This window comes from Oncorhynchus masou, chromosome 25 (genome assembly GCF_036934945.1).
Source record: "Oncorhynchus masou masou isolate Uvic2021 chromosome 25, UVic_Omas_1.1, whole genome shotgun sequence".
In the NCBI taxonomy this organism is placed as follows: domain Eukaryota; kingdom Metazoa; phylum Chordata; class Actinopteri; order Salmoniformes; family Salmonidae; genus Oncorhynchus; species Oncorhynchus masou.
Window position 1 is genome coordinate 45,525,269 of NC_088236.1, and position 27,737 is coordinate 45,553,005.

Below are 27,737 nucleotides of genomic sequence, written 5' to 3' on the forward strand. Positions count from 1 at the left end.
TTGCAATATGCAAGACTTATTGATCCAGCGAGCAGTCAGCGTTTATAAAACACACCCTCTGCCATCAGCAGTGCTTTTTCATTTTGATTTCTGGAGGCCTACATGCGAACTGTGACAAAACTTTCTCTCCCCGAGTTTCACTCTCACCTTTTTCTCTTTTTACGTCTCTCAGAGTTAGTTCACTTTTTTAACTCGGATCTTTCTCCCGCTTCCTTTCACTGTCGATGACACACTGGCACTCTCTTTCTCAACCCTTCTTCACAATCTCTCTCGCTGACGCCGTTTTAACTCTCTCCGATGTGTTTTTTTTTTGTGTGTCTTTTCTTCTTGTTTTTGGGGGTGTGACGTGAAGTTCTGTCCTTGTGTTCCAGGAAAACGGCTCCCCCGAGGAACACGTGCTCCACGTGTGGGACCACTTTGTGTCCAAAGCCGCCGCCAGGAACGTCTTTGTCGTGGCGCACAGCTACGGAGGCCTGTCGTTGGTGGAGCTGGTGAGTGGTTGCTTTCTTTCCTCTGCCCCCCCCCCCCAGCATACTACCTCTGGGACAGTCAGCCAGTGTGGTAGCGTGTGAAATGCGGTGGGATGATTAAAAATAAATAACGTTTAGTTTCTTTGAGAAAGTGCTGCTTCTATAAACAAGCCAGTTCATCCCTGTCCTAGGGCGCAATCCACTTCCTCTCCTCCGCACAACAAGACGTAGGGAGAAAATGGAGAGAGAACTAGAAAAAAAACAAGGTTTCTATTAAACCACGCTGTGGAGCATGCAAAACTGCAAGTCGTAGAAGATGAGGGAGATGGGGGGTGGTCTCTGCATCTGTGTGTCTTTCTAGTGTTGAGTCTATAATTAAGTCCAGCCTATATTTTTATAGTGTTGTGCTTATATGTACCTCTCAGTGTTGGGTCTCTCAGTGTTTATTATTGGCAGCCTGAACACCCGGCTCACATGGCTCTCTCTCCTTCTGTCTCTCTCTGCAGTGCTCAGATAGCTAGGCTGGGCTAGGTGCTAGACTCACATGGCTCTCTTTCCTTCTGTCCCTCTCTGCAGTGCTCAGATAGCTAGGCTAGGCTCACAGGGCTCTCTCTCCTTCTGTCCCTCACTGCAGTGCTCAGATAGCTAGGCTTGGCTAGGTGCTTGGCTAACAGGGCTCTCTCTCCTTCTGTCCCTCACTGCAGTGCTCAGATAGCTAGGCTTGGCTAGGTGCTATGCTAACAGGGCTCTCTCTCCTTCTGTCCCTCACTGCAGTGCTCAGATAGCTAGGCTTGGCTAGGTGCTAGGCTCACAGGGCTCTCTCTCCTTCTGTCTCTCTCTGCAGTGCTCAGATGGCTAGGCTTGGCTAGGTGCTAGGCTCACAGGGCTCTCTCTCCTTCTGTCTCTCTCTGCAGTGCTCAGATGGCTAGGCAAGGTGCTAGACTCACAGTGCTCTCTTTCCTTCTGTCCCTCTCTGCAGTGCTCAGATAGCTTGGTTAGTTGTAAGACTCACAGGGCTCGCTCTCCTTCTGTCTCTCTCTGCAGTGCTCTGATAGCTAGGCTAGGTGCTAGGCTCTCGGGGCTCTCTCAACTTCTGTCTCTCTCTGCAGTGCTCTGATAGCTAGGCTGGGCTAGGTGCTAGGCTCGCAGGGCTCTCTCTCCTTCTGTCTCTCTCTGCAGTGCTCAGATAGCTAGGCTAGGCTAGATGCTAGACTCACTGGCCTGTCTCTCCTTCTCTCTCTCTGCAGTACTCAGACAGCTAGGCTAGGTGCTAGACTCACAGGGCTCTCTCTCCTTATTTCGCTCTGAGGTGCTCAGATAGCTAAGCTAGACTAAGTGCTAGGCTCACAGGGCTCTCTCTCCTTCTCTCGCTCTGCAGTGCTCAGATAGCTAAGCTAGGCTAAGTGCTAGGCTCACAGGGCTCTCTCTCCTTCTGTTTCTCTGCAGTGTTCAGATAGCTAGGCTAGGTGCTAGACTCACAGGTCTCTCTCTCCTTCTGTTTCTCTGCAGTGCTCAGATAGCTAGGCTAGGCTAGGTGCGAGACTCACAGGTCTGTCTCACATTCTGTCTCTCTCTGCAGTGCTCAGACAGCTAGGCTAGGTGCTAGGCTCACAGGTCTTTCTCTCCTTTTGTCTCTCTGCAGTGCTCAGATAGCTAGGCTTGGTGCTAGACTCATTCAAGGTCGGAACCATCCAGGGTGGTGATGCTAGTCGGGCATGCGGGTGCAGGCAGCGATCGGTTGAAAAGCATGCATTTGGTTTTACTCGCATTTAAGAGCAGTTGGAGGCCACGGAAGGAGTGTTGTATGGCATTGAAGCTCGTTTGGAGGTTAGATAGCACAGTGTCCAAGGACGGGCCGGAAGTATATAGAATGGTGTCGTCTGCGTAGAGGTGGATCAGGGAATCGCCCGCAGCAAGAGCAACATCGTTGATATATACAGAGAAAAGAGTCGGCCCGAGAATTGAACCCTGTGGCACCCCCACAGAGACTGCCAGAGGACCGGACAGCATGCCCTCCGATTTGACACACTGAACTCTGTCTGCAAAGTAATTGGTGAACCAGGCAAGGCAGTCATCCGAAAAACCGAGGCTACTGAGTTTGCCGATAAGAATATGGTGATTGACAGAGTCGAAAGCCTTGGCAAGGTCGATGAAGACGGCTGCACTGTACTGTCTTTTATCGATGGTGGTTATGATATCGTTTAGTACCTTGAGTGTGGCTGAGGTGCACCCGTGACCGGCTCGGAAACCAGATTGCACAGCGGAGAAGGTACGGTGGGATTCGAGATGGTCAGTGACCTGTTTGTTGACTTGGCTTTCGAAGACCTTAGATAGGCAGGGCAGGATGGATATAGGTCTGTAACAGTTTGGGTCCAGGGTGTCTCCCCCTTTGAAGAGGGGGTTGACTGTGGCAGCTTTCCAATCCTTGGGGATCTCAGACGATATGAAAGAGAGGTTGAACAGGCTGGTAATAGGGGTTCCGACAATGGCGGCGGATAGTTTCAGAAATAGGGTCCAGATTGACTGCAATGCTCTGATATCTAGGCAAGGTGCTGATATCTAGGCAGATTGACTGCAATGCTCTGATATCTAGGCAAGGTACTAGACTCACAGGGCTCTCTCTCCTCCTGTCTCTCTATGAAGTGCTCAGATAGCTAGGCTAGGTGCTAGATTCACAGGGCTCTCTCTCTCTGCAGTGCTCAGATAGCTAGGCTAGGTGCTAGGCTCACAGGGCTCTCTCTACTTCTGTCTCTCTCTGCAGTGCTCTGATAGCTAGGCTGGGCGAGGTGATAGACTCACAGGGCTCTCTCTCTGCAATGCTCTGATATCTAGGCAAGGTGCTAGACTCACAGGGCTCTCTCTCATTCTGTCTCTCTGCAGTTCTCAGATAGCTAGGCTAGGTGCTAGGCTCACAGGGCTCTCTCTCTGCAGTGCTCAGATAGCTGGGCTGGGCTAGGTGCTTGATTCACAGGGCTCTCTCTCTGCAATGCTCTGATATCTAGGCTAGGTGCTAGGCTCACAGGGCTCCCTCTCATTCTGTCTCTCTGCAGTTCTCAGATAGCTAGGCTAGGTGCTAGATTCACAGGGCTCTCTCTCTGCAGTGCTCAGATAGCGAGGCTAGGTGCTAGACTCATAGCTCTCTCTCCTTCTGTCTCTCTCTGCAGTGCTCAGATAGGTAGGCTAAGTGCTAGGCCCACAGGGCTCTCTCTCCTCTGCAGTTCACAGATAGCTCGGCAAGGTGCTAGACTCACAGGGCTCTCTCTCCTTCTGTCTCTCTCTGCAGTGCTCAGATAGCTAGGCTAGGTGCTAGGCTCACAGGGCTCTCTCTCCTTCTGTCTCTCTCTGCAGTGCTCTGATAGCTAGGCTAGGCTAGGTGCTAGACTCAGAGCTCTCTCTCCTTCTGTCTCTCTCTGCAGTGCTCAGATAGCTAGGCTAGGTGCTAGGCTCACAGGTCTGTCTCCTTCTGTCTCTCTCTGCAGTGCTCTGATAGCTAGGCTAGGTGCTAGACTCAGAGCTCTCTCTCCTTCTGTCTATCTCTGCAGTGCTCAGACAGCTAGGCAAGGTGCTAGTCTCACAGGGCTCTCTCTACTTCTGTCTCTCTGCAGTGCTCTGATAGCGAGGCTGGGCAAGGTGCTAGACTCACAGGGCTCTCTCTGTTTCTTTCGCTCTGCAGTGCTCAGATAGCTAAGCTAGGCTAAGTGCTAGGCTCACAGGGCTCTCTCTCCTTCTGTTTCTCTGCAGTGCTCAGATAGCTAGGCTAGGCTAGGTGCTAGACTCACAGGGCTCTCTCTGTAGTGCTCAGATAGCTAGGCTATGTGCTAGGCTCGCAGGGCTCTCTCTCCTTCTGTGTCTCTCTGCAGTTCTCAGATAGCTAGGCAAGGTGCTAGATTCACAAGGCTCTCTCTCTGCAGTGCTCAGATAGCTAGGCTAGGTGCTAGGGTCACAGAGCTCTCTCTCCTTCTTTCTCTCTGCAGTGCTCAGATAGCTAGGGCTAGGCTAGGTGCTAGGGTCACAGGGCTCTCTCTCCTTCTGTTTCTCTGCAGTGCTCAGATAGTTAGGCTAGGCTAGGTGCTAGACTCACAAGGCTCTCTCTGTAGTGCTCAGATAGCTAGGCTATGTGCTAGGCTCACACGGCTTTCTCTCCTTCTGTCTCTCTCTGCAGTGCTCAGACAGCTAGGCTAGGTGCTAGGTGCTAGGCTCACAGGGCTCTCTCTCCTTCTTTCGCTCTGCAGTGCTCAGATAGCTAAGCTAGGCTAAGTGCTAGGCTCACATGGCTCTCTCTCCTTCTGTTTCTCTGCAGTGCTCAGATAGCTAGGCTAGGCTAGGTGCTAGACTCACAGGGCTTTCTCTGTAGTGCTCAGATAGCTAGGCTATGTGCTAGGCTCACAGGGCTCTCTCTCCTTCTGTCTCTCTCTGCAGTGCTCAGATAGCTAGGCTAGGTGCTAGACTCAGAGCTCTCTCTCCTTCTGTCCCTCTCTGCAGTTCTCAGATAGCTAGGCAAGGTGCTAGATTCACAAGGCTCTCTCTCTGCAGTGCTCAGATAGCTAGGCTAGGTGCTAGGGCCACAGGGCTCTCTCTCCTTCTCTCTCCCAGCAGGGCTCTGATAGCTAGGCTGGGCTAGGTACAAGGCTCACAGGGCTCTCTCTCCTTCTGTCTCTCTCTGCAGTTCTCAGATAGCTAGGCAAGGTGCTAGATTCACAAGGCTCTCTCTCTGCAGTGCTCAGATAGCTAGGCTAGGTGCTAGACTCAGAGCTCTCTCTCCTTCTGTCCCTCTCTTCAGTTCTCAGATAGCTAGGCAAGGTGCTAGATTCACAAGGCTCTCTCTCTGCAGTGCTCAGATAGCTAGGCTAGGTGCTAGGGTCACAGAGCTCTCTCTCCTTCTTTCTCTCTGCAGTGCTCAGATAGCTAGGGCTAGGCTAGGTGCTAGGGTAACATTGCTCTCTTCTCCTTCTCTCTCCCAGCAGTGCTCTGATAGCTAGGCTGGACTAGGTACAAGGCTCACATGGCTCTCTCTCCTTCTGTCTCTCTCTGCAGTTCTCAGATAGCTAGGCAAGGTGCTAGATTCACAAGGCTCTCTCTCCTTCTCTCTCCCAGCAGTGCTGATAGCTAGGCTGGGCTAGGTTCAAGGCTCACAGGGCTCTCTCTCCTTCTGTCTCTCTCTGCAGTTCTCAGATAGCTAGGCAAGGTGCTAGATTCACAAGTCTCTCTCTCTGCAGTGCTCAGATAGCTAGGCTAGGTGCTAGGGTCACAGAGCTCTCTCTCCTTCTTTCTCTCTGCAGTGCTCAGATAGCTAGGGCTAGGCTAGGTGCTAGGGTCACATTGCTCTCTTCTCCTTCTCTCTCCCAGCAGTGCTCTGATAGCTAGGCTGGGCTAGGTACAAGGCTCACAGGGCTCTCTCTCCTTCTGTCTCTCTCTGCAGTTCTCAGATAGCTAGGCAAGGTGCTAGATTCACAAGGCTCTCTCTCTGCAGTGCTCAGATAGCTAGGCTAGGTGCTAGGGTCACAGAGCTCTCTCTCCTTCTTTCTCTCTGCAGTGCTCAGATATCTAGGCTAGGCTAGGTGCTAGGGTCACAGGGCTCTCTCTGTAGTGCTCAGATAGCTAGGCTATGTGCTAGGCTCACAGGGCTCTCTCTCATTCTGTCTCTCTCTGCAGTTCTCAGATAGATAGGCTAGGCTAGGTGCTAGATTCACAGGGCTCTCTCTCCTTCTGTCCCTCTCTGCAATGCTCTGATATCTAGGCAAGGTGCTAGACTCACAGGGCTCTCTCTCCTTCTGTCTCTCTCTGCAGTGCTCAGATAGCTAGGCTAGGCTAGGTGCTAGATTCACAGGGCTGTCTCTCTGCAATGCTCTGATATCTAGGCTAGGTGCTAGGCTCACAGGGCTCTCTCTCATTCTGTCTCTCTGCAGTTCTCAGATAGCTAGGCGAGGTGCTAGATTCACAGGGCTCTCTCTCTCTGCAGTGCTCAGATAGCTAGGCTAGGTGCTAGGCTCACAGGGCTCTCTCCTTCTGTCTCTCTCTGTAGTGCTCAGATAGCTAGGCTCGCAGGGCTCTCTCCTTCTGTCTCTTTCTGCAGTGCTCTGATAGCTAGGATGTGCTTGGTGCTAGACTCATAGGGCTCTCTCTCCTTCTTTCTCTCTGCAGTGCTCAGATAGCTAAGCTCGGCTAAGTGCTAGGTTCACAGGGCTCTCTCTCCTTCTGTCTCTCTCTGCAGTGCTCAGATAGATAGGCTAGGCTAGGTGCTATGGTCACAGGGCTCTCTCTCCTTCTGTCTCTCTCTGCAGTGCTCAGATAGCTAAGCTCGGCTAAGTGCTAGGTTCACAGGGCTCGCTCTCCTTCTGTCTCTCTCTGCAGTGCTCAGATAGCTAGGCTAGGCTAGGTGCTAGATTCACAGGGCTCTCTCTCTGTAGTGCTCAGATAGCTAGGCTATGTGCTAGGCTCACAGGGCTCTCTCTCATTCTGTCTCTCTCTGCAGTTCTCAGATAGCTAGGCTAGGTGCTTGACTCAGAGCTCTCTCTCCTTCTTTCGCTCTGCATTGCTCAGATAGCTAAGCTAGGCTAAGTGCTAGGCTCACAGGGCTCTCTCTCCTTCTGTTTCTCTGCGGTGCTCAGATAGCTAGGCTAGGCTAGGTGCTAGACTCACAGGGCTCTCTCTGTAGTGCTCAGATTGCTAGGCTAGGCTAGGTGCTTGACTCAGAGCTCTCTCTCCTTCTTTCTCTCTCTGCAGTGCTTAGATAGCTAGGCTAGGTGCTTGACTCAGAGCTCTCTCTCCTTCTGTCTCTGTCTGCAGTGCTCAGATAGCTAGGCTAGGCTAGGTGCTTGACTCAGCTCTCTCTCCTTCTGTCTCTCTCTGCAGTGCTCACATAGCTAGGCTAGGCTAGGTGCTTGACTCAGAGCTCTCGGTCCTTCTTTCTCTCTCTCTGCAGTGCTCAGATAGCTAGGCTAGGTGCTTGACTCAGAGCTCTCTCTCCTTCTGTCTCTGTCTGCAGTGCTCAGATAGCTAGGCTAGGCTAGGTGCTTGACTCAGAGCTCTCTCTCCTTCTGTCTCTCTCTGCAGTGCTCACATAGCTAGGCTAGGCTAGGTGCTTGACTCAGAGCTCTCTGTCCTTCTTTCTCTCTCTCTGCAGTGCTCAGATAGCTAGGCTATGTGCTAGATTCCAAGGGCTCTCTCTCCTTCTGTCTCTCTCTGCAGTGCTCAGATAGCTAGGCTAGGCTAGGTGCTTGACGCAGAGCTCTCTCTCCTTCTTTCTCTCTCTCTGCAGTGCTCAGGTAGCTAGGCTAGGCGCTAGATTCACAGGGCTCTCTCTCCTTCTGTCCCTCTCTACAATGCTCTGATATCTAGGCTAGGTGCTAGGCTCACAGGGCTCTCTCTCTGCAGTGCTCAGATAGCTAGGCTAGGCTAGGTACTTGACTCAGAGCTCTCTCTCCTTCTGTCTCTCTCTGCAGTGCTCAGATAGCTAGGCTAGGCTAGGTGCTAGATTCACAGGGCTCTCTCTCCTTCTGTCTCTCTCTGCAGTGCTCAGATAGCTAGGCTAGGCTAGGTGCTTGATTCACAGGGCTCACTCTCCTTCTGTCCCTCTCTGCAATGCTCTGATATCTAGGCTAGGTGCTAGGCTCACAGGGCTCTCTCTCTGCAGTGCTCAGATAGCTAGGCGAGGTGCTCGGGTCACAGAGCTCTCTCTCCTTCTGTCTCTCTCTGCAGTGCTCAGATAGCTAGGCTAGGCTAGGTACTTGACTCAGAGCTCTCTCTCCTTCTGTCTCTCTCTGCAGTGCTCAGATAGCTAGGCTAGGCTAGGTGCTAGATTCACAGGGCTCTCTCTCCTTCTGTCTCTCTCTGCAGTGCTCAGATAGCTAGGCTAGGCTAGGTGCTTGATTCACAGGGCTCGCTCTCCTTCTTTCTCTCTCTGCAGTGCTTAGATAGCTAGGCTAGGTGCTTGACTCAGAGCTCTCTCTCCTTCTGTCTCTGTCTGCAGTGCTCAGATAGCTAGGCTAGGCTAGGTGCTTGACTCAGCTCTCTCTCCTTCTGTCTCTCTCTGCAGTGCTCACATAGCTAGGCTAGGCTAGGTGCTTGACTCAGAGCTCTCGGTCCTTCTTTCTCTCTCTCTGCAGTGCTCAGATAGCTAGGCTAGGTGCTTGACTCAGAGCTCTCTCTCCTTCTGTCTCTGTCTGCAGTGCTCAGATAGCTAGGCTAGGCTAGGTGCTTGACTCAGAGCTCTCTCTCCTTCTGTCTCTCTCTGCAGTGCTCACATAGCTAGGCTAGGCTAGGTGCTTGACTCAGAGCTCTCTGTCCTTCTTTCTCTCTCTCTGCAGTGCTCAGATAGCTAGGCTATGTGCTAGATTCCAAGGGCTCTCTCTCCTTCTGTCTCTCTCTGCAGTGCTCAGATAGCTAGGCTAGGCTAGGTGCTTGACGCAGAGCTCTCTCTCCTTCTTTCTCTCTCTCTGCAGTGCTCAGGTAGCTAGGCTAGGCGCTAGATTCACAGGGCTCTCTCTCCTTCTGTCCCTCTCTACAATGCTCTGATATCTAGGCTAGGTGCTAGGCTCACAGGGCTCTCTCTCTGCAGTGCTCAGATAGCTAGGCTAGGCTAGGTACTTGACTCAGAGCTCTCTCTCCTTCTGTCTCTCTCTGCAATGCTCAGATAGCTAGGCTAGGCTAGGTGCTAGATTCACAGGGCTCTCTCTCCTTCTGTCTCTCTCTGCAGTGCTCAGATAGCTAGGCTAGGCTAGGTGCTTGATTCACAGGGCTCGCTCTCCTTCTGTCCCTCTCTGCAATGCTCTGATATCTAGGCTAGGTGCTAGGCTCACAGGGCTCTCTCTCTGCAGTGCTCAGATAGCTAGGCGAGGTGCTCGGGTCACAGAGCTCTCTCTCCTTCTGTCTCTCTCTGCAGTGCTCAGATAGCTATGCTAGGTGCTAGATTCACAGGGCTCTCTCTCCTTCTGTCTCTCTCTGCAGTGCTCAGATAGCTAGGCTAGGCTAGCTGCTTGCATCACAGGGCTCTCTCTCCTTCTGTCCCTCTCTGCAGTGCTCTGATATTGAGGCTAGGTGCTTGGCTCAGAGCTCTCTCTCCTGCCTCTCTCTGAAGTGCTCAGATAGCTATGCTAGGCTATGTTCTGTCTCTCTCTCTGCAGTGCTCTGATAGCTAGGCAAGTTGCTAGGCTCACAGGGCTCTCTCTCGTTCTGTCTCTCTCTGCAGTGCTCGGATAGCTAGGTGCTAGGCTCACAGGTCTGTCTCTCCTTCTGTCTATCTCTGCAGTGCTCAGACAGCTAGGCAAGTTGCTAGGCTCACAGGGCTCTCTCTCCTTCTTTCGCTCTGCATTGCTCAGATAGCTAAGCTAGGCTAAGTGCTAGGCTTACAGGGCTCTCTCTCCTTCTGTTTCTCTGCAGTGCTCAGATAGCTAGGCTATGTGCTTGGCTCGCAGGGCTCTCTCTCCTTCTGTCTCTCTCTGCAGTGCTCAGATAGCTAGGCGCGGCTAGGTGCTAGATTCACAGGGCTCTCTCCTTCAATCTCTCTCTGCAGTGCTCAGATAGCTAGGCTAGGCTAGGTGCTAGATTCACAGGGCTCTCTCCTTCTGTCCCTCTCTTCAATGCATCGATACCTAGGCTAGGTGCTAGGCTCACAGGGCTCTCTCTCTGCAGTGCTCAGATAGCTAGGCGAGGTGTTCGGGTGACAGAGCTCTCTCTCCTTCTTTCTCTTTGCAGTGCTCAGATAGCTAGGCTAGGCTAGGTGCTAGATTCACAGGGCTCTCTCATTCTGTCTCTCTCTGCAGTGCTCAGATAGCTAGGCTAGGCTAGGTGCTAGATTCACAGGGCTCTCTCTCCTTCTGTCCCTCTCTGCAATGCACTGATACCTAGGCTAGGTGCTTGGCTCACAGGGCTCTCTCTCTGCAGTGCTCAGATAGCTAGGCTAGGTGCTCGGGTCACAGAGCTCTCTCTCTCTTTCTTTCTCTCTGCAGTGCTCAGATAGCTAGGCTAGGCTAGGTGCTAGATTCACAGGACTCTCTCTCTGCAATGCTCTAATATCTAGGCTAGGTGCTAGGCTCACAGGGCTCTCTCTGCTTCTGTCTCTCTCTGCAGTGCTCAGATAGCTAGGCTAGGCTAGTTGCTAGGCTCACAGGGCTTTCTCCTTCTGTCTCTCTCTGTAGTGCTCAGATAGCTAGGCTAGGCTTGGTGCTAGATTCACAGGACTCTCTCTCTGCAATGCTCTAATATCTAGGCTAGGTGCTAGGCTCACAGGGCTCTCTCTGCTTCTGTCTCTCTCTGCAGTGCTCAGATAGCTAGGCTAGGCTAGGTGCTAGGCTCACAGGGCTTTCTCCTTCTGTCTCTCTCTGTAGTCCTCAGATAGCTAGGCTATGTGCTAGACTCTCAGGGCTCTCTCTCCTTCTCTCTCTGTAGTGCTCTGATAGCTAGGCTAGGCTAGGTGCTAGGCTCACAGGGCTTTCTCCTTCTGTCTCTCTCTGTAGTGCTCAGATAGCTAGGCTATGTGCTAGACTCTCAGGGCTCTCTCTCCTTCTCTCTCTGCAGTGCTCAGATAGCTAGGCTAGGTGCTAGGCTCACAGGGCTCTCTCCTTCTGTCTCTCTCTGTAGTGCTCAGATAGCTAGGCTCGCAGGGCTCTCTCTCCCTCTGTCTCTTTCTGCAGTGCTCTGATAGCTAGGATGTGCTTGGTGCTAGACTCATAGGGCTCTCTCTCCTTCTTTCTCTCTGCAGTGCTCAGATAGCTAAGCTCGGCTAAGTGCTAGGTTCACAGGGCTCTCTCTCCTTCTGTCTCTCTCTGCAGTGCTCAGATAGATAGGCTAGGCTAGGTGCTATGGTCACAGGGCTCTCTCTCCTTCTGTCTCTCTCTGCAGTGCTCAGATAGCTAGGCTAGGCTAGGTGCTAGGCTCACAGGGCTCTCTCTCCTTCTGTCTCTCTCTGCAGTGCTCAGATAGCTAGGCTAGGCTAGGTGCTAGATTCACAGGGCTCTCTCTCTGCAGTGCTCAGATAGCTAGGCTAGGTGCTAGGGTCACAGAGCTCTCTCTCCTTCTTTCTCTCTGCAGTGCTCAGATAGCTAGGCTAGGCTAGGTGCTAGGGTCACAGGGCTCTCTCTCCTTCTGTCTCTCTCTGCAGTGCGATAGCTAGGCTAGACTAGGTGCTAGGCTCACAGGGGTCTCTCTAATTCTGTGTCTCTCTGCAGTGCTCAGATAGCTAGGCTAGGCTAGGTGCTCGGCTCACAGGGCTCTCTCTCCTTCTGTCTCTTTCTGCAGTGCTCAGATAGCTTGGCTAGGTGGTAAGTGCACTAGGCTCACACAGCTCTCTCTCTCTCTCTGACAGCTGGTGCAGGAGCCTGGTGGTGATCATAGCTCTTTGATCTGTTGGATTTACTGGTAGACTCTCCATGAACCCACGTTATTTAAAGCATCTCTTTCCTCTGCTTTTGGGGAGGGGAGCGGAGGGTAGGTGAGGACAAGTGTAGTGTGGGGGGTGGGCGGTGTGGGTACTTGTCCCACCGGTAATTCCAGGAATATATATTGTTTCTCCTTTAAACCTACTCTTTTTTTTATTTTGTAATATTAATTTGCTTGCTAAATATTCATGGGGTGTTTTGTCCGTGACAGCCATCCTCCCACGCCTCTGTGTGTGCCAAGGATGGTGCTCTCTCACTCACTCACTCACTCGCTCACTCACTCGCTCACTCACTCACTCGCTCACTCACTCACTCACTCGCTCACTCACTCACTCACTCACTCACTCACTCACTCACTCACTCACTCACTCACTCACTCACTCACTCACACTCTCTCTCTCTCTCTCTCTCTCTCTCTCTCACACTCTCACACTCTCACACTCACACTCACACACTCACTCACTCACACACACACACACACACACACACAGCCCCACTGCACTGTCATAGGTAAGCAGGTAGCGGTTAAGAGCGTTGGGCCAGTACATAAAATATTTCTGGTTTGAATCCTAGAGCTGACTACTTGAGAAATCTGTTGATGTGGCCTTGAGCAAGGCACTTATCCCTTAATTGCTCCTGTACGTCGCCATGGATAAGAACATCTGGTAAAATGTTAATGTATGGGCTGGGGAGTACAGCCATAGCCCCTGCTCTTCCCTACTGGGATCTAGCTTCATAGGGAGCAACGTTCAGGTTTTTGTTCCTTCATTGCCACTGTTGGGACATTGTTGCGTTCATAAGCCTGGGGTGCTGGACCTTTCTCCACAATATCCTGTAAATGAACCAACCCACAACTGTAATTGAAACATTCACGTAAACACTTTAATGTGAGGAGACATGCACACCCCACACGCGGAAATATGGATATATACACACAAGCACACATCCCATAGACCATTCAACCACCTAATTGAGGAGAAAGTGGCCGGGGGGGGGGGAGACATGGTGGGATGTGAGCCTTGCGGATGAACCATTTGACACACAAGCAGACCCAGAGAAAACAAGCTGTCTCCGGGTTAATTATAGCTCCCTTTTGCAGTTAATAAACACGTTTCTGATCAAGCACATCAAACGATCTGCGATTAATTTCTCCTGCTCTGCCCTCCCCTGCTCGCTACCATGTATCCCCTCAGTTTGGAGCGCTCAACTGTTTCATTGCAATTTGATTTATTTTAAAACACTTCATAGTGTGTATAGACTAATTATAGTCACATCAAAGAGTAGCTAAATGCCTTTGAATGAGAGAAGATTGCTGCAGGGAGGAGGATGGCTTTATGTAGAAATCTACCAAGTTTTAATACCGGGAATAATTCATATTTATCCTGAGAGTCCCGGGAAATCCAGAAATATGTGGCCAGTTAAAGCATTTAAAACCAAAGATATTGTCAATATAGCCAGGGTTCCCAAATAAGATTATCGCAGCCCCACCTTGTCGGCTTGGCTGCGGCACTATGTAAAGATGTCATGTTTTTATCATGTTCCTCAATTATTTCCGTGCGTTTCAGCAGTCTCGACACAGAGCGTGCTCAGGACATATATACAAACGTTGTATATGACGGCAGTCAAATGAAAAAAGACCAAATTACCGTTGTTGTTGATCTTGCTAGATAACCTCTGTCAACAAATGACCGAATATCTCATATTCAGCTAAATTTAGTTGATGATTATACAGATAGCAGATCAGTTCATGAACAACGGGGTGATGAAGGGTGCAAATAGTTTAAATATCAAGGTATCTTCACAGGTACCAACTTTCAATGTTTTAAAAATTGAAATATCTACTGTCATACCTTTTTTGTTGAGCACACATTATCTACCGAAGCGCACATATGGGCAGCAATACGAGACAGCATGGAGAAGCGGGGGAAATGTTTTGGCCATATTGCAACGTATGAATTAGAGAATTTTTTTTTTCATCTAAAGTTTTCATTTTTTATTTTCATGCGAGTCGGGGTTTGGGGTTTCAGTGGGATTGGGACTGGATAGGACAATAGCATAGACTCTAGGACAGGAGAAGGTAGCATTTTCCCTCATGCCTCTCTGCACTGTTATCAAATCAAATGTTATTAGTCACATGCGCCGAGTACAACAGGTGTAGACCTTACAGTGAAATGCTTACTTAACAGCCCCTAACCGACAATGCAGTTCAAAAATATTGATAAGAATAAGAGAAAAAGTTTTTAAAAAGTATTTAAAGAGCAGCAGTAAGAGCACCTGACATTTAATCCTAGTAAAAATTCCCTGTCTTAGGTCAGTTAGGATCACCACTTTATTTTAAGGATGTGAAATGTCAGAATAATAGTGGATAGTGATTTATTTAATATTTTATTTCTTTCATCACATTCCCAGTTGGTCAGAAGTTTACACAATTAGGATTTACTCAATTAGGATTTGTTAGCATTGCCTTTCAATTGTTTAACTTGGGTCAAACATTTTGGGTAGCCTTCCACAAGCTTCCCACAATAAGTTGAGTGAATTTTATCCCATTCCTCCCGACAGAGCTGGTGTAACTGAGTCAGTTTTGTAGGCCTCCTTGCTCACACACGCTTTTTCAGTTATGCCCACAAATGTTCTATAGGATTGAGGTCAGGGCTTTGTGATGGCCACTTCAATACCTTGACTTTATTGTCCTTAAGCCATATTGCCACAACTTTCGAAGTATGCTTGGGGTCATTTGACCCATTTGCGACCAAGCTTTAACTTCCTGACTGATGTCTTGAGATGTTGCTTCAATATATCCCCATAATTGTCCTCCCTCATGATGCCATCTATTTTGTGAAGTGCACCAGTCCCTCCTGCAGCAAAGCACCCCCACTACATGATGCTGCCACCCCCGTGCTTCAAGGTTGGGATGGTGTTCTTCGGCTTGCAAGCCTCCCCCTTTTTCCTCTAAACATAACAATGGTCATTATGGCCAAACAGTTGTATTTTTGTTTAATTCGGGTCGCGCATGCAGTCCGACAGTGTCAATTATGCGTGTGCTTTGAATTCATGCCGACTTTGTGCTAAGTAAATATCCGAGATTAAAGGCTTCCATGCGACAACCTGTTTGGATAATGTGCTTTTTTGTTTTTTTGCTAATCTGATACTGCTCATGTTGTGTATTTTGTGGATTTGCATTAGTGGCGACATTGGGGGGAAAATGTAATTTCCCGGGTCTTGTGAAGAGTGCTCCTGGGACAGTCCCAAGATCCTGGTTACCCATGTTAATCCCTATGTTGGAGTGGATAGTAGCCTAGCATTCTCCCTCCCTCCTTCCCTCCTCTCTTTCTCTCTCTCTATCCTCTCTGCATCTCTTTGGCTCTATCAAAACCAACCCTATCTCTCTATCCGTTTTCTTTCCTTCTCCCGGTCCTTCTTTCTCACAACTCTTCCTCGTTCTTTTTTTTTCTCTCTCTCTCTCTCTCTCTCTCTCTCTCTCTCTCTCTCTCTCTCTCTGTCTGTAGGACTTGTACTTGGCTTTAAAGCTTCAATCTGTGGTAAATATTGATAAATACATTTTTGGATTTTAAATTGATGACACACTCATTGATTCTTGAAGAATATGACTTATAGATAGATGCCTCATGAGCTTAGTTCAACTGTTGTACCCCGTCAGAACCCAAAATAAATAAAAAATGTTACTCCAATGTTCGTAAACAAACGGGCTATACTTGCGAACAGTAGAAAAAGTTTAAGTTAAACTGTTTTCTCCGTCTCCAAATCCACATCAGGCAATTCCAATTGTTGATTAACTTGCACTTGATAAGAGTTAGCCAATTTAAATAGTCGACGTGGTTGGACGTGAAGCCAAAGATTTTTCTCGTCCTCTCTGTGAAAGCTTTCTGATAATCAAAGCAACTAGATCACGTGTTTGACTGACCGGTCATTTACAGGTAACACCAAAATAAAGGAAACACCAACATAGAGTGTCTTAATAGGGCGTTGGGCCACCACGAGCCAGTCAAGCATCAATGCACCTTGGCATAAATTCTACTTGTGTCTGGGAATCTGTAGAAGGGAAGCGACAGCATTCTTCCGTGAGAATTTCCATCATTTGGTGTTTTGTTGATGTTGTAAAATGCTGTCTCAGGTGCCGTTCCACAATCTCCCAGAAGTGTTAAATTGGGTTGAGATCTGGTGACTGAGACGACCATGGTATATGGTTTGCATCGTTTCGTGCATCTCAAACCACTGGGACCACTCGTGCCCTGTGGATGGGGGCATTTTCATCCTATGGGGGCATAGCCATGGTATCCAAAATCGAGGTCTGCTCAGAATTCTACATCTGACCCTAAGCCTGATGGGATTTTATTTGCTTAATTAACTCAGGAACCACACCTGTGTGGAAGAATCTGATTTCAATATACTTTTTATCCCTCATTTACTCAAGTGTTTCCATTATTTTGGCAGTTACCTGTAGGTCTCAGTGTAAAGCGCCTAGATGATGTATACCCCTGACTTCCATTTCCTACCAGTACCGTCCAAGCCCATTCAAATGGCACCGATAGGATGTCGGGGACCAGCTATCCTTTGTGCACGCACGCGCACACCCACACACACACACACACACACACACCAATAACAGCCATAGTGTGCTCTGCCAGCGTGCCTGTCTGTCTGTCTTTCAGCCTAGTTGCCTGTCTGCCTGCGCTCCCCGTTTCATCTTCCTCCGTTGCCAGGGGTGCGGAGGGGGAGGCGCGGCGCGCAGGGGGGTGTCTAACCCGCTGTAACCTTCCCGTTCAAGCAGTGAAAAGGAGCATGGTTATTGGACAAGATGGAGCCGTGTTATATAAGGGCTTATGTAAGAATGCATCTGTCTCCCAATACGCAAATGTGTGGGTTGCCAACCAACTGTCCCACCATCTCCACCTCACAACAGAACATACAGAATGTATAGGTCTATTCTCACACACACACACACACACACACACACACACACACACACACACACACACACACACACACACACACACACACACACACACACATCCACATCCACACACACACACGTGTTTGTGGTGTGCTGTATTTACAGTATATAGGTTCTGTGTGTATTTTTCTCTGCAGGGAATACGGATATTTTTCTTTTACGGTATCTCTTCCCGCTCTGTCTCCGTACGTAGGTAGTCTCAGATGTGAGCAGATGTCGTGTTGTTTGTAAGGGCTGAGAAGGATGGGTTGTGGAGAAAAAGTTGGAGGACATGCGTTCCATATGGACTCTCAGTGGGTGGATGAGGTGCTAGGAGTTCGATGATGATGGTGGGAGAGCTATTTCCAGACCATGTCCCATCACCCTTTTGGTGGAGAGACAAGCGTGACTTTGGCCGGATGCCGGACTTGACAAACACCAAGGAAACGTTCTCTTGCATTGATGTTAATGTGCGTATCAGGTCAGGATTTGGGTCTATCCCTGGAGCTTTTCAGAGAACTCTCGTTCTTTCTGCTCTGGTGTCAAGTTCTTTGGGACTTCAGTGGCTTCTGCCTCAGCCTGTCCTCCTCCTCTTTCTCTTCCTCCTGCCTCTCTCCAACCGCTGTATTGCTGGCCTATAGTGACCCTGAGGCCAGTTTTGCTCAGCTCTTCTCTGCCCTCCCGGGCCTCAGTCTGAACACATGGTGTTGTGGCAACCACATGCCAACCGGCCAGCTCTCCTGTGGCATGCCACTGGAGAAGTCACTAATGTGTTCCTATAGCCTACACAGAATGAAGATAGTCTGCACTCACTACTGTAAGTCACTCTGGATAAGACTGTCTGCTAAATGACAAAAATGTAAATGTAAAAATCACCCTCTCTCTCTCCCTCTCTCTCTCTCTGTCTCCCAGCCTCCTATCACTGTCAAACCCTACTGCTTTCCTCAAAACACAACCTTTAACCTTTAGCAAATCATACTTTTTCTCCAACTTATTTCTAGCTCTCGCCCCGATTACCAGGAGCCAGATTCTGTTGTTTCTCAGTGTCCTGTATTCACCACGGTCAAATCGTTAAGAAAACCATCCCAGTGCCAAGACATAAAACCCCCCACATCCCCGTCCGGTAGTGTATTCACACCCTCTCCTCTGAAAGTCTGACTAGTTTAGTGTAGTAGGCTTCTTTTTCTGTCAAGGTTTTACATAGCTGGCGGGGTGCAGTGGGAGTCTCTCTCTCTCTCTATTTCTCTCTCTCAATGCTCCCCCTCTCTATCTCTGTCTCGGTCGGTCGGTCGGTTGGTCGGAGCGCTAGCTTGGAGGGAAGCCGGTCTGTATCGTCCAGAGCAGAGTGGCGGTGTTGAGTCAGGCGTACGCGTTGAGGTGTGCTATCAGTGCCACGATAGGGAGGAGAGAGTGAGAGGCAATGATAAATGGAGGGGGGCACCAGCCGAAATTAGCTGTATGCAAAGCGCCCCGATATGTTTGATGTGAAACAAAAGGACCACCATGATAAAAGTGCCTGCCAGCAACACCTCAGCTGAAGACATGCAAGCCCTGTGTGTGTGTGTGTGTGTGTGTGTGTGTGTGTGTGTGTGTGTGTGTGTGTGTGTGTGTGTGTGTGCGCTCATCTGCGCGTGTTTGTGCACGTGTATGTCTGTCAACTATATTAGTATTCTAAAATTCTGTATGGAGCTGAAATACAGACATCTAATTTCTATCTCTTGATGAATAGTCTCAGAGAGCCTCCCCTCTTAGGCTAAATTGGACGGTTTAAATGTCCTGGCTACAAAACCTGATTTTGATTTGAATTGATTTGTTTGTTTCTGAAAGAAACCCCAATACCCGGTGAGGCTTGTTAGATTGATAGACCAAGGCCTTTCTTCCACACAACACATTGTACCCCCACTGAAACCTAATATCAGACACCCAGCGTGATTATGTACGAATGGCCTTCATTGGCCATCCATTTCAAAGCACTACTGGCCCTGCGTTGTGACAAGACGACGGTCTCTGAAATGACGGCTGCTTATCCGTCTGAAAGAGATGCGCACAATCGCCTGTGTGAACGTTTCCCCTCCATAGTCTGCCATTATTTTCACTTTTTGTCGTTTTGTTTATTCTCGCAATCATTTTTTTGGTTATTAGATTACATGTCGGACGAGTTTGTGAAGTGTTTCTCTCTGTGCTGCCGCCTAAGCGCAGCTCGATTTTACATGCGATTATTAAGTTGGTTGTCTTTTTGTTTCTGGGGCGATGCTTCACAAGCAAGTTAATGCAGATTGTTAAGATGTGCGTGCGTACTAGCTGATATCTCTTTGCTGCTGATCCCAGAAATGTTCCATATGCGTAAAAAGCTTATTTCTCTCAAATAGGGTGCATACATTTTACATCCCTGTTAGTGAGCATTTCTCCTTTGCCAAGATAATCCATCCACCTGACAGGTGTGGCATATCAAGAAGCTGATTAAACAGCATGCTTGTTACACAGGTGCACCTTGTGCTTGGGACCATAAAAGGCCACTATAAATGTGCAGTTTTGTCACACAACACAATGCAGTACGTCCAACCGGCCTCACAACCTCAGACCACGTGTATGGCGTCGTTTGGGTGAGCGGTTTGCTGATGTCAACGTTGTAAACCGAATGCCCCATGGTGGCGGTGGGCAGGCATAAGTTACGGACAACGAACACAATTGCATTTTATCGATAGCAATTTGAGAGCACCGACATACTGTGACGAGGTACTAGGGCCCATTCATCCGCCGCCATCACCTCATATTTCAGCATGAAATATGAGGTCAGATGGATCTGTGCACAATTCCTGGAAGCTGAAAATGTCCCAGTTCATCCATGGCCTGCATACTCACCAGACATGTCACCCATTGACTGTGTTTGGGATGCTCTGTATCGACGTGTACTACAGCGTGCATTTCGCTACACTCGCATTAACATCTGCTAACCATGTGTATGTGACCAATACATTTGATTTGATTTGGAGTATGTGGACACGTCGAACATCTCATTCCAAAATCTAAAAGGTTGGTCACCCATTTGCTCTAACAGCCTCCGCTATTCTGGGAAGGCTTTCCGCTAGATGTTGGAACTTGCTTCCATTCATCCACAAGAGCATTAGTGAAGTTGGGCCCTGATGTTGGGTGATTAGGCCTGGCTCGCAGTGGGTGTTCCAATTCATCCCAAAGGTGTCCGATGGGGTTCAGGGCTTTGTGCAGGCCAGTCAAGTTCTTCCACACCGATCTCGACAAACCATTTCTGTTTGGACCTCGCTTTGTGCACAGGGGTATTGTCATGCTGAAACAGGAAAGGGCCTTCCCCAAACTGTTGCCTCAAAGATGGAAACACAGAATCGTCTAGAATGTCATCGTATGCTGTGGTGTTAAGATTTCCCTTCACCGAAACTAAGGGCCCTAGCCCGAAACATGAAGAACAGCCCCAGACCATTATTCCTACTCCACCAAACTTTACAGTTGGCATTATGAATTGGGGCAGGTAGCGTTCTCCTGGCATCCGCCAAACCCAGATTCATCCGTCGAACCTTCAAGAGAACTCGCTTCCACTGGTCCATAGTCCATTGGCGGCAAGCTTTACACCACTCCTGCCAATGCTTGGCATTGCGCTTGGTGATCTTAAGCTTTTGAGTAGCTACTCAGCCATAGAAACCCATTTCATGAAGCTCCCGACGAATAGTTCTTGTGCTGATGTTGTTTTCAGAGGCAGTTTGGAACTCGGTAGCGAGTTCCAAAGGACAGTACCAAGGACAGACAATTTTTACGCTCTACGCACTTCAGCTCTCGTCGGTCCCGTTCTGTGAGCTTGTGCGGCCTTCCACTTTGCGGCTGAGCCGTTGTTTCTCCTAAATGTTTCCACTTCACAATAACAGCACTTATAGTTGACCAGGGCAACTTAAACAGGGGAGAAATTTGACAAACTGACTTGATGGAAAGGTGGCATCCTATGACGTTGCCCCTTTGAAAGTCACTGAGCTCTTTCGTATGGGCCATTCTACTGCCAATGTGTGTCTATGGAGATTGCATGCCTGGGTGCTCAATTTTACACACCTGTCATTAACATGTGTGGTGAAATAGCTGAATCCACTCATCTGATGGAGTGTCCCCATACTTTTGTGAATCTATGACCAACAGATGCATATCTGTATTCCCAGCCATATGAAATCCATAGATTAGGGACTCATTCATTTATTTTAATTGTCTGATTTCCTTATATGAACTGTAACTCAGTACAAACCTTTGAAATTGTTGCTAGCCTACTACCTGCCTTTACACAGCTGTTTACAGGGAAGAAGCCTGCTTACACTGTGTGTGTGTGTGTGTGTGTGTGTGTGTGTGTGTGTGTGTGTGTGTGTGTGTGTGTGTGTGTGTGTGTGTGTGTGTGTGCTTGCGTGCATGTTTTTGTGGTTGTACAGTATGTTTCTATTGTTTAATGTATTCATTATCTCCGAAGTAATAAAGTGTAGATACATACCAGATATATAGATCATTTCTATTAATCAGTCACCCATAACCCTAACCCACACGTCTGCAGTAGAGGAGAACGACTTTTTACATCTACTGTTTCATGTATTTTGAGGTATCACATCCTCAAGAGAATTATGAGAATTTTTTTAGTCGTGTGCTTTTTCTCCTCTTTATTTTCCTCTTTCCCGTCACGCTGTCTTGTGTCGGGAGGGTTCAGGGTTTCACCGGGTCGCCTCGGCGACGCACACTGCTCTTCCGCTCTTCCCCACCCCCCCCCCACACCACAAACACACACACAGATGTTACCATGGCAATGTAATTGAAAATCATTACGTCTCAAACAAGTATTGTTAAAGTGTCTATTCATAATTTTCCTCTTTTCACATGTTTTTTTTTTTTTTTTGAGTCCCCTTTTATTCTGATTCTCGCCAAGTGAAAAGCAGAGAAAAATCTATCCATCCTAGCCGGTTGTGTAAGGATAGGATTTATTTTATTTTTTTCCATTTCTTTTCTTGCCTGCCTTCTTTTCAGGCCGGTGAAGGAAACCAACCTAGTTTAAGAGTTCACTTGAATCTTAAGGGATTCATCATTACATATTTACTGGCTGTGGATGATATAGCTGTAAGGTTTTACCCGGGCCCATTGATCTACTGCGCATGTTCGCTCCCGAGGTTACGGGACGTGCTTATATTTGCATAAGGCCCTGGGCAAGGTTCTTTTTTAGCATTGATTGGCCTGTCCATGAGAGCCCGGTGCCTCCTCGCATTGATCATTTTGTTTTTTCCCGGAGACAGTGTTACACAGAGTTCACATCCAACATCATAGACCTGCCGAGGAAAGAGAGGAGGAGAGGAGAGTGAAAACTTTACCGGCAATATCTTCATAAATTGTCACACTCCTGACTCCTCTCCCTCTATCAGTTAGCAGAGTCAATTTCTCTTTCACTCTAGTTACCTCCGTCCTCTTTTTGTTTTTATTTGACCTTTATTTAACTAGGCAAGTCAGTTAAGAACACATTCTTATTTTCAATGACGGCCCTAGGAACAGTGGGTTAACTGCCTTGCCTCTCCCTCCTTCTAGTTACCGCTTCATCCTCTCCCTCATTCTCGACCTTTGTATTCTCATCTAATGGTGTGTTCAAGCAAATATACTTAATGCACAAAATATACACATATTCATTGGCACACACACATTCATTGGCACGCACACACACACACAAACACTATTCCTCCATCTGAGCCCCACCATATATACAGTACCAGGGTCCCAGAGTATTATCAGCTTCCAGCTAAAATCGAACAGCTTCCACCTCCCTTCCAGCCCCCTCCTTTCCTCCTTCCTCACCCTCTATTTCAACCCTCACTTTCTAACAATGTGGTGGGGGAGAGAAATACTTTTCTTTTCTTCTTTTTTTTAACCCGGATTCTCCTGTCTTTGCCATGTTTTTTTCCCCTGTCTCTACTCCTCTCCCTCCAACTCTCCCTCCAACTCTCCCTCCGTCTCTTCTCAGGTTGAATGCTGGTGGCGTAGACTGAGCCAAAGTCTTTCTATGCTGTCTTTATGTGTACCTGCAAGGTGTTCGGAGGGCAAGCGTGTACCTTGCTCATTTCACACACACACACACAACACACACACGCACACGCTGCTCAGGGTGGTCAGGCTGGCGTGGCGTGGGCTGTGTGTGTGTGTAGCAGCAGTGGTGGTGGCGGCGTCGGCAGTGGCTAGACTCCCATGCTGCATCTTTCTTTGTTCTGCTCTCCTAGCTGAGCCCGTCGCTTTGTCTCTCTCTCCCCCTCGCTCCGCCTCAGAGGTGAACTCTCCCTCTACCACACTGCCTGAGCCCGACCTCCTCTCTCTCTCTCCCCCTCGCTCCGCCTCAGAGGTGAACTCTCCCTCTACCACACTGCCTGAGCCCGACCTCCTCTCTCTCTCTCTCTCTCTCGCTCTCCCCTCTTACTCTGCCCTTTTCCGTCTGGCTCGTCCTCATTTCCCTCCATCTGGGCTGTGAGTGTAACAGTATGTAGTTAGCGATCTGTGTTGTCTTTTAGGTATTTAGGACAGTGGAAGGTTAGACTGCAGAGATAAGATGGAGGGGTGAGAATGAGCAGAGACAACAGATAGCTCAGACAAATAGCCTGTCTAACGTCTCGCCTTTTATCCTAGCATTTTCTATTGGGAATACTACCAATTTCAGTGAACCGGAATAGCTACACTGCCGTTTAAATAAACACCATCGAAAAAGTAAATGGAAGGAAATTGGCCTGGCCCGGTCTTGCAGGTATTGCTCGACGATATCTAAATGTGAGCGATACGATAGATTTTTACCCGCGATTCACAGCTGGCTGAAATAGTAGAACAGTAAAATAGTCAAAAGTAGAACATAGAAAATAAGTGGTTGAAAACCAGGTTTCTGGGGGAGGAGAGGCAGATCCCGATACGAATGTCTATGACTCAGGAGCCCTCTCTCCCAATGTCTCTCTCTCATCTACCTCCCTTCCTCACCTCTCCGCCTGCCTTTCTCCGTCTCTCTCCATGCCTCTGTGCTTTCTACGTTTATTGTAGAGCATGAACTTTTGAAATTCCAGGTTGACTTTTTCCCTGTGTGTTTCTTGGAAGACACTTTTCACATGCGCACACAGGGGATTATACTGTCAAGTTAAAGACAGAATATCATACAAGGAAGATGTCCACAAGTCCATCAGGCAGTGTGTTCAAATTGTGCTAAGCTGCTGTTGTGGTGGCATTATATGCGAATCCGCACCTTCCAATACATCAAGAGCCGTGCTTGAATTCTTTACGACAGTTTTTTTTTTTTTTTTTGCGGGGGTATGTTTAAGTTATGTACCTGCGGTAAAACATATTTAATTTTTAAGTCCGGAAAGCGGACACTGAAAAGAGATGAACTGTTTTATGTGCCATTTTAAGGTTTTATGTGCTGTGAAATATGATGGGGTTGAGAAGCAGCCGAGAGGGAAGAAAGAAATTAAAGAGAGAGGGAGAGAGAGAGGGAGAGAGAGAGAGAGAGAGAGAGAGAGAGAGAGAGAACCTCTGCGTCTTTGCCTCCTGGCTTGGAACAGCCTTTGATGTCATAGCTAGCTCGGAGCTGAATGCGGAACTCACCGAGGTGCAGGCCTTGTTTCACGGTGGGAATCTGAGGCTACGCACGGCACTGTCCGTCTCAGGGAAGGAAGAAAAAAAACACACACTCACACGTAACCTAGCCACAATGTGTGTAATAGAGGAGTGTGAAGTGAGGGGGCGGTGAGATACACAGAGAAAGAGAATCAGACCGACCTGGACCTTTTGCTCTCTTCTTCTTCTCTTTATAGCGTGAGCGTCGCTACGTGCCTCTGTGTTCCTGTGGGTTTATGGCTCTATGACAGCAGGCTCAAGATTGTGTGCACCTCGAGATGATTTGAAGTGTGTCTTTAATTGCACGTGTATGTCACCACTTGTGTACTTTCGCGTGTGCTTGTGTGTTTCGCTTGTCTTGCGTATGTGATTGTGTGGGGCCTGTGTATATGTCCATTCCTCCTGGCTTGTGGCAGTTATTAATTTGTGTGCGTGTGTGTGTTTGCGAGCGTGCGTGCGTGTGTGTGTGTGTGTGCGTGCGAGCGTGTGAGATTGAATCAGTGGTCAGGCCACGCTGGCTTTAGTTATTCAGCCTGTGTCTCTGTGCCTTCTGTATTCAGCTCTTCCTATTAGACGCCTTCACACTCCACCATTCCTCTGGACTCGCTGACATCGGCTTTCATGCATGGCCTGCTACTCCCTCTATGCCTCGCCTGCCCACATTCTCTCTTTCTCTCGCTCTCTTTCTCTCTCTCCTCTCTCTCTCTCTCTCTCTCTCCTCTCTCTCTCTCTCTCTCTCTCTCTCTCTCTCTCTCTCTCTCTCTCAAGCTGCCTGCCTGGAACATTAAAAACATCTTGGCTGTGTCAAAAATCTTCTAATACCCCCCCCACCACCACCACCACCCGTTCCTCACCACCCTCAACACTTACTCTACCCCCCACCCGCCCCCCACCCCACACACACACACACAGAAGCCTATCAGATGTGATGCCACATCCCCTGTGACTCAAACCTCTTCACTCCTCTCTCGCTCTCCACCCATCCCTCCTTCCCTCTCTCTTTTTCTATGTACAGGGAGATGGTAACTCGATTTGGTCTCATTTCTCTTTGATGAAAACACTAGGGGGCACTGCCTGTCCTTTGTTACCTCTCTCTCCCCATTGCAGGTCTGAATAACTGTGTGTGTGTGTGGTTAAGGGCGGTTCTCTCGTGTTTGCCGTAGATCAGAATTCACTAATAATACATTTGCCGTTAGGTGGTGCGGCAGCTAGAAGTGGTGTCGAGGTGCAGTCTGTGTCTGGTCTGACGCTGAACCCCGGCTCTGAGGTTAATGAAAGGGGCTGGAACAGCGGAGAGGAGAGGAAAGAAAGAAGAGGACAGAGGGACAGGCAGTCCACTGACACCTAGGTTCACCTTCAGCCCTCAGAGGCCACTCTCAGTGACAGGCTCTCATTCCCCTCTCCATCCCCAGGTGTCCATCTCTGTCCCCTGGGCGACACTGTGTGTGACACTGGGTGTCTGTTTCGGTGGTCGCCGTGCACACAGAGCTGGCCAGGTCATTAGCAAAGAAAGAGAGAGGCCCGGTTGGCCCGAGGCTAGCGTTACCGCCTGGAACCTGGGTCAGGGCAGGGCGGCTAGCCGAGCCCAGAGAGGAGAGCACTCCCGAAGAGCACAGAGAGTACAGGCCTTTGTTTTCACTTAGCTAGTTTATCACAATCTATTGAAAAATTCCCCACCTGATCTGGCTGTGTGGTGGATATGTATGCATATACTATATATAGTTACTGTGCGGATTTTATTGATATCTAATTTGTACATTTTTGGTATTATGGCTGTTTTTGTGACAGATGGTATCAGTGAATTATTGATTTTCTTATAGTTCTTTCAGGGAAATCAGAACGTATTCCTGATTGGGTTAATTGGGACACATGGTCCAAGAACTGTATGGAGGTGGCTGAGTATATTGTTGCAGATGTGTCAAACCTAGCACGGAACAAAGAGGACTGCACAAACTGCCACGAAGCAGTCTCTCACATCACTGTTCTGAAAAGAGTAAATACACACACACACACGCATCCTGGAAATGACAAGATAATCACCACATTCAAACTTACCTTCGGCACTGTGTGACTGTCTTCCTCGGCGAGACAAACTAATAAATAAACTATTTTCTTTTCAAATGTCCTCCACCAGTGGAGCCCCTAATTACCATAACCTTACAAAGACCTGACAGAGCCTTAATAGTTAAAAAGGTAATTTGACTAGAAGTGGAGTTTGGGGGGGGGTCACTCTGGTGTTTTTATCCCCCCCCCTGTTTAATGGTTTATCCCTCGTTCTTTAGAGGACTTCTTCTTTACGTGATTGAGTGACAAGGTCCTTTTCCCAAATAGCATCTTTGGTAATGAGAAATAATTGACTCACTAATCAAAAAAGGGTTCGTGAAATCCACAAGCCCCTACTACTGTAATCTTCTCTGGCATTTGAAACAGAATTGACGCGGCTCGTCCTAGCTTCAGGCCAGAGCACTTTGATTTAATTGCATTTTTGATAAGATGGATATAGTTTGGGTCAGAATGCCCCCCCCCCTCTTTCTTATAGCTTTTATTGTAATCAACAACAGCAGTGCTTTTAAAAGTAGAACAACAAGTTATGCTATTTGTTGCGCTCTCTAGAGATTTATCTTAGTATCATTGCTAAAATAGGTGATGAAGATTTGGTGTTTTATATACAAGGCTATATGTAGCTGTCTTTCGGTGTTTCTTAGTAACTGTCTGCATGACATCAAAGCTTTGCATTGAAGCAATTGTGTTACGGAATCATGAGATAATAGTTTTAGTAATCAGATTTGAATTAAGTGCGAATAAATGAGAACTGAAGTTGCATTTGTCTTCCTCAATTTCCAGTATTTTGTTGTGGCAAAGCAACTATCAAAGTATTTAAATGATTATCGTTATTATTATTTAAACGTTTAGAAGACGGGAGATAATATTGCTTTTCTGATCTCGCCTGGCACATTTTACTACATGAACTTGATTAAAAAGGAAAATGGAATAAATAAATGCTAAATAATATGGTCAAAATCATTTCATCGGTCCAGTTTTTCATTAGTTTTGATCATGTTTCATGGATCCGGTTGATTTCCCCTTGAAACAGGTAGTGTGAGAACCTTGTCTTCTTTAATTTAAAACTTTTGATTAGCTGTTTGACTTGAATTTCGATCAAAGCACTATTTCTATGGTCTATTCACAATGTTCAGACAGGGAAAGTCATGTGTGCGCCTTAAAAAATGCTCACTCTTTTTACCCGGTATATTATCGGAGTTGATACCAATGAAATAGTGGGTTCCGAAAATATTGGCACCCTTGATAAAGATGAGGAGA

At 48.2% G+C, this 27,737-nt stretch overlaps 1 protein-coding gene across 7 annotated transcripts in view; it reads left to right on the top strand.

The window, feature by feature from the left end:
- The window catches only part of LOC135514395 (cotranscriptional regulator ARB2A homolog), a 213,543-nt gene that overhangs the window by 92,480 nt on the left and 93,326 nt on the right, over positions 1-27,737 (top strand). For all 7 annotated transcript variants that reach the window (XM_064937849.1, XM_064937853.1, XM_064937854.1 and 4 more), the window contains exon 8: positions 372-491. In XM_064937849.1, the coding sequence (XP_064793921.1) occupies positions 372-491 (120 nt within the window). The remainder of the gene's footprint in view (positions 1-371; positions 492-27,737) is intronic.